This window comes from Xenopus laevis, chromosome 3L (assembly GCF_017654675.1).
Source record: "Xenopus laevis strain J_2021 chromosome 3L, Xenopus_laevis_v10.1, whole genome shotgun sequence".
In the NCBI taxonomy this organism is placed as follows: Eukaryota; Metazoa; Chordata; class Amphibia; order Anura; family Pipidae; genus Xenopus; species Xenopus laevis.
In genome coordinates this window covers 28,740,621-28,750,174 of record NC_054375.1, presented here as the reverse complement: position 1 = coordinate 28,750,174, position 9,554 = coordinate 28,740,621, and the positions used below count along the sequence as shown (strand labels likewise).

Below are 9,554 nucleotides of genomic sequence, written 5' to 3'. Positions count from 1 at the left end.
ATATGCAAATTAGAGGCGGGAAGGGGAAACCAATTTTTACTTCCTTGTTTTGTGAAAAAAAGTTACGCAATTTCCCTCCCCACTAATAATTTGCATATGCAAATTAGGATTCGGTTCAGGCAGAAGGATTAGGCCAAATCATGCTGAAAAAGGCCGAATCCCGACCCCTGGATTTGGTGCATCCCTAATTAAAATACATGCATATTTCTGGACCATGTAAATTAGAAGGATATGGTCAAATTTAATACACAAATATTGCAATAAAATCGGTCTTCTGTTTGTGCACAGTGTTTTAAAAAGGCGATGTGGCGACTTTGCACTTACGTGCACACTTCTGCTAGCAAACATCCTTTTTAAAACTATAGGTTACTTGCCGACTTTACAGCTGATTTTCAGCCTGCATTCGTCTCCCTTTTTTTATATTCTTGACATGAGAGCATGACTGGTATTTCTCCAAGTGCTGCAAGCAATAAAGGCAGCAGACAGGTCAGCCTTAAATCTGTCAAGGCCCAAATAACACCCCTACAAAGTCAGTGCACTCACTCTTGCTTGCAGCTCTTAGGGAAATAAATTACCCTAACCAAAAGGGAGAAGAATGCAGGCTGAAAATCATCTGTAAAGTCAGCAAGTAACTTCCGGTTTTAAAAAGGAAGTCGGCTAGCAGGAGATTGGAGCGCGCATGTAAGTGCAAAGTCACCACATCACCTTTTTAAAACACAGTGCACAACCGGAAGACAGGTTTTATTGCAATATGTTTGTATTACATATTAAAAAGAGTTAACTTTGTCAAGGATAGCTGTATTAACGGAGGGGAGAGGAATTGATTCTTTACTTATAAATTTTTAGTGTCAATTGTCCTTTAAGGGAAAACCATAAACCAACCAAAAAAAATTTAGATTAAGGATGGATTAGCAGTTAGGTAAAAAAAGATTATTAAGGCAAACCAAAGGGATCCATGGCAACATTTTATTCAAACAGGTTATACACAGTAACATTAAATTGCCACTTTAGAAGTCAGGGGCGTTAAAAAAAAGAGGAAGCAGACCCTGTGGCTGCAGGGGGGCTCAGGAAGTATAAGGGGCCCCATGAGGCACTAATTCATATACAATTTAAATAAATATTTTTGGGGGCCTAAAAAATAATTTGTTGTGGGGCCCAATATTATCGTCATAGTTAGAAGTGCTATGAAAAAAAAAACTATTAATAGACATTTTAGGTTGGGGGTTACCTAAGTAAAGTGCATTTAATCTAAGGGAAATAATAGCAATGCGTGGGTTCTTGCACATGGGCTATAAGCCACAGTGATGCTCCCGGTGTGTTGGGATTCATTGCTGTCAAACAGACATGAATCAGTGACGCCAAAGGGACCACACACAAAAAAAGGTGAATACAGGAACAATAAAAGTTTCACCCAGTCCCCCCAATTTTGAAATGGGCTGTATTTGTACCAATGACTCCTACTTTTTCTTAAGTGCCTTTTGGACAGCAGCAAAATGCCATGTGAACGCAGCTCAAGCAACACACATTTTGGAAGATAGTTGCTCTCAAATCATTTGCAGAATTATTGTTGTACCTGTCGTCAAGTTAAGTCACTATTCGAAACTCTCGGAATGAAAATCAGCTGCCCTATGTGTCACTTGGGCTAAACTTGAGATTGTGTCCTGGTTGTTCTTTAAAGGAAATCCAGAAGTTTTTTTTGTTTCCGGTGTTGATCAGGCAAGTAACTAAAGCAAGCTACGAAGCAGTGGGTTGTGACGATTGGTTTCTAACCATAGTTGAACTGAAGCACACAGAAGCAAGAACAAGTAAAAGGCAGCATATTCATAACTGGTATGAGACCTATACTAAATTGTTGTATCTAAACACTACCAAGCAAGTTACAGTGAACTTAGTCCTATTAACGGTATTTAACATAGTTAAGCATATTAAACCTTCAGCACCTCCTTCTGTAGTGGAGAAAGGAGTTGATACGTTTCAATACTGGAGTCCGTTAAGGGAACACTAATGGCAGACTAGTCTATTCTATAGCATTAGGGGTGTCATTGTTACAGACAGCTCTTAGCATCCCCCCAATAGTCAGAGGGCTCTGAGTTGATCTCTCTCTATATTACAAGAATGAGCATCTCTCTGTATAATATTACATAGGCTTGGCACAAGCAATATTATCTCACTCTTTGCTCCATCTATCCCAGTATGAGGAATGAAAAGTTGCATCCTCCAACAACCAATCACGTATATGTCTGCTAACAACATACTCTTGTAATAGAATGCAACAGGCATTAGTGCTCCTTTAATACAACCAGACAAAATGACACAATAAACCCTTTGACATACTGGTTGCGGTTACCCTACAAGTACACTGAAGAATTTCCTGCCATTCAATGGGTTAATTTTGCTTTGCTGAAATCGACAGTTGTCACATGACAGAAAACCCGTGCATGTTTTATTATCACATAACAACGTAATAGGTAATTGAAATGTCGTGACAAAGGGTTTTTTACCCTGCTATTCGACTTATCCTTTAAGAAAATGTAACTGCAGGGGTACAGTTTTAACCCCTTGAACTGCTGGTCTTGATGCTCCCAGAGGGATTTAGAGAAAACCTCCATTGGAAAAGAGGCCTATGTGATTTAAAGCAAAACAGCAGGGCTTGGAGTCACGGCAGACAAGACACAGCATCTACACAAAGCAGCCTGCAATATTGGTGGTTGCTGTGAGCTCATGTGGTCCAACTTAGCTTATTGTTTCTCTTCTTCCCTGATATCTGGTAATGTCCATCCTGCTAGCTGGGTTGAGTTGTTGATATATGTGTTGAAGTAAACTCTTTGGCATTTTTAACATAACCTTCTCTGTAATTTTGCTTTGCTGTAAAGTTAGAGAGGTTTTGGGGGCTGCAGAAACGTCCCCAAATTTGAAGAACTGAATGAAACTTGACAACTGATTATTATAATTTTACGGTATCTGACCTGTGTTGTTTTTTCCCTGAGCTCACACTAGGGGTCACTCCAATTGAAGAAAATTATCCAATGTTTTTTGTGACCATTTGATGTTTAAAATGAAAAGAAATGAGTGCAAACACCTACGCATGCCTGCATAATTGGTTTTCTGAAGCATTAGGCATGTTTTAAGGCTTGTAAGGGACCTTTTAAATGTATGATCTATTACTTTTGTGTCCGAGAGTCCCTGTGATTGAACAAAGATGATTATTGTGATATCCCTGTAAAACCAAAAGGAAAAAAAAAAAAAAACACACAAATGGAACAAACAACCTCTTTGAAGCTCTGCAAAGCACTGTGGCCCTTTTGGCAGCAAAGAGCCCAATTATACATTGAACAAAACCCAAATGACAACAGCCTCCAAGGGAAGGGCAACAACTCCATCCCCTTTAAATTGTCACATATAACTACAAAAAACAATAGGAAAGGGATGTTTTGTTTTTTTTACACCCTTGTTCTGACTTTACCATATTGGCCACACCAAACGCTTGAACTTATTTTTACAGATCGCTCAAAAAGTTGAAGTGCAAACAAGATAAAGACCTGAGACATATACATCTATACAATTGAAGCAAATGTAGATACACGATAAAGCAATGTCTGAAGCTGGTAGTTGCTGCTAGCCCTAAGAGATACGCAAGGCCATTCCACCTGTGATGATATGAGAACATGGATTGTCTGATAAATCTGTAAGAGGGATCTCCAATACGAGGCCCTCGGACTGTCGTCCAGCTAGAAGCCCCATCATCCTCAAGGAGAACAGCTGCCATCTGCACATCTCTAAAACAGATGGTTCCTAAAACTGGAAGCGCTGCAGGAACATTTATTTATCAATAAAAAGTCATCATTGTACTTTTGCACAATGGGGTTCATTATAGTTTCAGTAAATACAGCTTAATAAACAACAGTTATATGTTAAAGAGATACATGCTACAGCATGGACCATACTTAGCCCCAAGACCATGGAAAGTGTCTACAGGACTTCATTTTTTTCTGCCTTTCTAACAAAGAAGGGGTTACCTGTCTGCAGTAGGGCGGTTCCCCTGTTCCTTGGAGTGAATAGGAAGCGCTATTACATGTACATTTTTATGGAAAATGACAAACGTCACTTGTTCCATATAGTGCAAACTCACACAAGATCAACTGTCCTATGATTTCGTCTCAGATCCATCTTAGAAATCCATCTTGGAACGATGAGAGGGTCTCAAAGCTATCAGCATGTACTCAGCAGAATCGGGAATTCCAATTGTTTGTTCAACTATTTTCCTTCGACTTTGCCATAATCATAGCATTGTGATTAATGTCAATAAATAATAAACAATTGGATCCCACATGATGTGGCAAATATATAACCACGGTAACTGATTCACAACTAAATATTGCAAGTCTTAGCCCATTTTTTGCATGTACAACCACAAAATATCTTATACCAAGTGTATTCGCAACTGGTCTAGATACCACCAAGTCTAGATATTGATTTAGGTGAGGTTCTAAACCATTAACAAATTACCACTGAGGATTTTAAATGGGCCATAACATAACTTTAAAGAAATCTTGGTGATAATAAAAGCAAGTTTAAGTGCTAACAATAAAGAATCTCATAATATCTTCCTGTTGCAGTATAGGGCTGACCGCGTTTGCGTTTTAGGACTCTCCAGCCCTCGGTGCAGTTACAATTAGATGGCACCCAATTGGAAAATTGTAGCCTTTGGTCATTATGGGCTAAGAACTTTCTGTTTTGTCAAACTAAGCAACAAATCCAAATCAGATGTAAGCGGCCTTGGGTGCGATTAGAAAAATAATCTGATAATTCTTTATTTCTCATTTGTAAATATACTGATGTTTGCGTTTAACAAAACTCAGACTTCTGCTATCTCTCACTGCTGTAATACCACTGAAGCCTCGGATGGAAGAAAAGGAGTTTGGGAAATAGGGCTAAACCAGAGGCTCCGCTTTAGTTGCCTTCCTCCAACTGTAAGTGCTTTCTTCAAATAAGCTTTTTTTGTGCTTTGTCTTTTTTTTGTTTTCTTTGCTTATTTTACTATTAATTTCTGCAGCGCCATTATAACAGAGAATGTGAACATTTGTTAAGATAGCTGATTCTACCTTACAACTGCCTTTACTGTGTTTTCCTTGAAATAATGCCCATTGAACTGTGAAAGATCTTTTCTATGACAGAGTTCCCCCCTACACTGCTCTGCAAACAGAAGCCACGTCCCATAATGCGTATAAATCTGCTTCATTTGGAAGATGCAAAACGGCAAAGACAGTATCCTTTGTGAGGCATGAGGAGGCTCAGAGTAGAGAAAAACAACTGTGCTGAACTTTGTATATATGTGTTCGCAGAAACAAATGTATACATATAGGTATATATTTATGTATGTGTTTTTATAAATATGTTTGTATATATTGATAGTCAAACACATACATAAATATATAAAAATTAAAGCCAAAATAAGCAAGCAGAATTTATAAATGACAGTCATATGAAATTCTCTGGAAAGTTATGACGCCAAAATGCTCATTCTAACAATGTCATCGTTTGAGGACTCAAACTGGTTTAGCTGCACTCTTCCTTCACTGGACTCTTCCTCTGAGTCGGTCATTTCTGCATCTGAATAGTAGCCATCAGTCTCATCCAAATGGCAGTTAAGCTTGGACATTTTAGTGACATTAGGTCTATTAGAAGTTTCAGAGGCCTCCATTTTGGATTCCAATCTTGTTTCCACTCCCTTTGGTAATTTAAACCTCACCGCTGTTTTCGGACAACCCAGTGAGGCAGGCACTTTGACTAGAGAATCAGACTTGGGTTGAGCACATTTAATGGTTTTCTCTCCGTTGGTTAAAGAACACGCATCAGAGCCATTGGGTTTCAGAGCAGGTGAAAGTGTTGATCCCTTTTTCAAAGCCTTTTTCTCACTAGGTCCCTTGCGGTCCACCTGCACCTTGGCAATTCCTTTACCATTTCTACTAGATTTAGAATTCTGGTTACTTGGCTTCTCAATCTGATCTGGCAAACACTTCATATTATTCCACTCCATTAAATCTTTATGACACTTAAAAATGTTACTTGGGCTGCTTCTTGGCATTTTTTTTTTACCGTTCATTCTGGTTTTAGTTTTCAGTTTCCTTATAGTTTCAGTCTGCTTGAAAGAAGACTTCAGTGAATTATCCATCATGAAACTTAACAGGGTCTCCTCATCTTGCAACAGCTCTTCAGAAAGGAGCCCTGAAGTGTTGTTTTCATGGCGACCATTGTTTAAAGACCACTGACTTCTTTTCATATTCTCTGTACTGATCTGAACAGACTGGGCCAACCAGCTGCTGAAAAATGTCCCATCTATAGGGAAGGATGTTGACAAGCCTGAATAAAGAAGGAAAGGAGAAATAAGTCCACTTTCTCCAATAATTAAAAAGAAAAACAATGCAATTTCAGAAATGCTGACATGAATACAGCACTAGGCAATATGGTAGCGCTCCATAAATACACGATAATAATAATAATGAATGAACATTGGATTACAAAAGTGTCTAACTTACAAAACAAGCCTCAGTATTATTTAAGGTGAACTAATGGTAGTACATAAAATGCCAACAGTAATATGAGAATTTGGAAGGAAGAGATCTCAAGCACATTCAGAAGGTGATCAGTGTAAGTTGTATAATGTAGTGATTGCAGTCCTTTTCCACTCCATTACTTATCAATCAATTACATAGTAAAAACCTTATTACGACAGTTGCACTAAGGCAACACTAAAAAACATCACTTTTGTTCAGTGTAAACTTTGTGGGAAACATTTTTATGACTTGAAATGGACATTGTATGAAATGCTTTGAACATACATCTCTGTAGATGAGTGCAATAACACAAATATAGCAACTATAACAGAGTAAAATATGAATTAACTATGTTGGCTACAGTAATATACATTTTGCTAGGAGACCTGGCATGCTGTAATTATTATCTAGTTATGGATGTATAAGCATTATGTTGCAGTTGTCATTGCTTCTGGCACTTAGCCTTATGCAAAGTTTTGAAACTGTGTTATCAATGAAAATTGAAACCATATGCAAGTGTCTATGAAGGTTTTAATTCATCGAGGTCAAGATATATATCTAATGGTGAAAAGCATAAAGCAATTGGACTTTGAGTTTTCTTGAAAATATTTCACTTATCCGAGTGGCTTCTTTAGTTCAAGCTGCTTGGTAGGGTTTTCCCAGGTGTTTAAAACCTTAAGGGTAATACGGACACCAACATCCAATCACAGTTCCATTGAACTCATTCAAGTATTACCCTTAAGGGATTAAAATGACAGGGAATTCCCTACCACGCAGTTAGTGGTTACTTGTGTGGCCCTCGGTACTACAGAAGTTGGACAGAATTGCTTTAGATTAATCTCCACTATGCAAGTAGGGAATAAGAAAATAGATAGGAGACTTCAACATCCCCATTGACAACTCTGCTTCTGCTGCCACCTCTAAACTTCTCTCTCTAACAGCTTCATTTGGTCTCTCTCAGTGGACCGACTCACCTACCCACATAAGGTTCATGCTCTTTAACCTTATATTCTGCCACTCATGCTGCCCATCCAACTTAATTAACTCTCCCTATCCTCTGTCTGACCATCATCTACTCTCCTTTCAGATACTGCTTTCATCTGCACCTTCACAACCATCTCTCTCTACCCACACATACAGAAACCTTAATGCCTTTGAACCACAACAATTATCAACAGTATCAGCACAATCCATATCTCATATTAATACTCTCTCCTGTCCCAATATGGCAGCTTCTCTCTACAACGATGCCCTTTCAACAGCACTTGACTCCCTTGCACCTTCTACCACCCGTCACAGCCGGCCAGCTAAACCCCAACCCTGGTACACTAGTGTAACACGGTACCTCACAAGATGTAGTAGATCAGCTGAGCGATGGTGGAGAAAGTCACAAACTGATCCTGACTTCATCCACTTCAAATTCATGCTCTCCTGCTATAACCGAGCTCTATCATTAGGCAAAGAACAATACTTCTCTTAGTACTTCATCTACTATGTCCTCCAAACCACAGCAGCTGTTTGCCACATTTAACTCACTCCTATGCCCCCCTCCACCCCCCACCTATTAATGTTACCGCCCTTGCTCATTTCTTTAATGAAAAAATCTCTCATTAGGCTGAGCATACTGTCCGACAACAATCTCAGACGAACGTGCAGTCCACTCAGATATACTTTGCACTCCTTCACCCCTGCAACTCTAGATGAAGTTAGAAAACTTCTAGCCTGCTCAAAACCCACCACCTGCTCCCTTGACCCCATACTCTCTCGCCTACTCCACCCAATCTCTGATACACTCTCTCCTGCACTTATCCACCTATTTAATCTTTCACTCTCTACTGGTACCTTTCCATCAATATACAAACAAGCACTAATCACTCCTATCCTCAAAAAACCTTCCCTTGATCCCAGCTCTCCCACTAACTATCGACAGGTCTCCCTTCTTCCATTCGCATCCAAATTACTAGAAAGGCTTGTTTACAAACGCCTGATCCAGCATCTCACTCACAACTCCATCCTCGACCCCTTGCAATCTGGCTTCCGCCCATCACACTCGACAGAAACTGCACTCACCAAAGTAACCAATGATCTTCTATTGGCAAAGTCTAAAGGTCACTATTCCATTCTAATCCTTCTAGATCTCTCAGCAGCCTTTGACACAGTTGACCACACACTCCTCCTTGACATTCTACACTCAGCTGGCATTCGGGACACTGCTCTTTCATGGTTTACATCTTATCTGTCTGACCGTTCCTTTAAAGTTTCCTTCTCTAACTCTACTTCTACTACTTTCCCACTCTCTGTTGGAGTTCCTCAAGGCTCTGTTCTTGGCCCCCTGCTGTTCTCGCTCTATACAACTTCACTAGGAAAACTTATTCAGTCATTTGGACTTCAGTATCACCTTTATGCTGATGACACCCAACTCTGTCTACTCCTGATCTTTCTAATTCTGTCTTTTCCCAAGTCACAGACTGTCTCTCTGCTGTCTCCTCCTGGATGTCACAGCGCCACCTGAAACTGAACCTTTCTAAAACAGAACTCATTATATTTCCTCCAAGATCTTCCCCTGTCCCTCAGATATCACTCACCGTAAACAACACCACCTTTCATTCCACCACACAGGCACGCTACGCTGCCTAGGAGTTATTTTGGACTCTCATCTGTCTTTTTCACCACACATTCAAACACTTGCAAAATCTTGCCGTATTCAACTGCGCAACATTGCTTGAATACGACCATATCTCAGTTCAGAATCAACTAAAACACTGATTCAGTCTCTCATCATCTCCCACCTTGATTACTGCAACTTACTCCTCACAGGTATTCCAACAAGTCACCTTTCACAACTCCAATCTGTTCTAAACGCGGCCGCTAGACTCATTCATCTGGCTCGCCGCTCAACATCAGCTGCTCCCATATGCATGTCCCTTCACTGGCTCCCAATCTCTTCTAGAATCAAATTCAAAATTACTTACAATCACATTCAAGGCCCTTAATAATGAA

General features: G+C 39.6%; 1 protein-coding gene across 3 annotated transcripts in view; it reads right to left on the bottom strand.

Moving 5' to 3' along the window:
- Positions 1 to 2,403: 2,403 nt before the first annotated feature.
- The window catches only part of jade2.L (jade family PHD finger 2 L homeolog), a 126,241-nt gene continuing 119,090 nt past the window's right edge, over positions 2,404 to 9,554 (bottom strand). For all 3 annotated transcript variants that reach the window (XM_018252014.2, XM_018252015.2, XM_018252016.2), the window contains one exon: positions 2,404 to 6,360. In XM_018252014.2, coding sequence (XP_018107503.1) covers positions 5,501 to 6,360 — 860 coding nt within the window. In that variant the 3' untranslated portion in view covers positions 2,404 to 5,500. The remainder of the gene's footprint in view (positions 6,361 to 9,554) is intronic.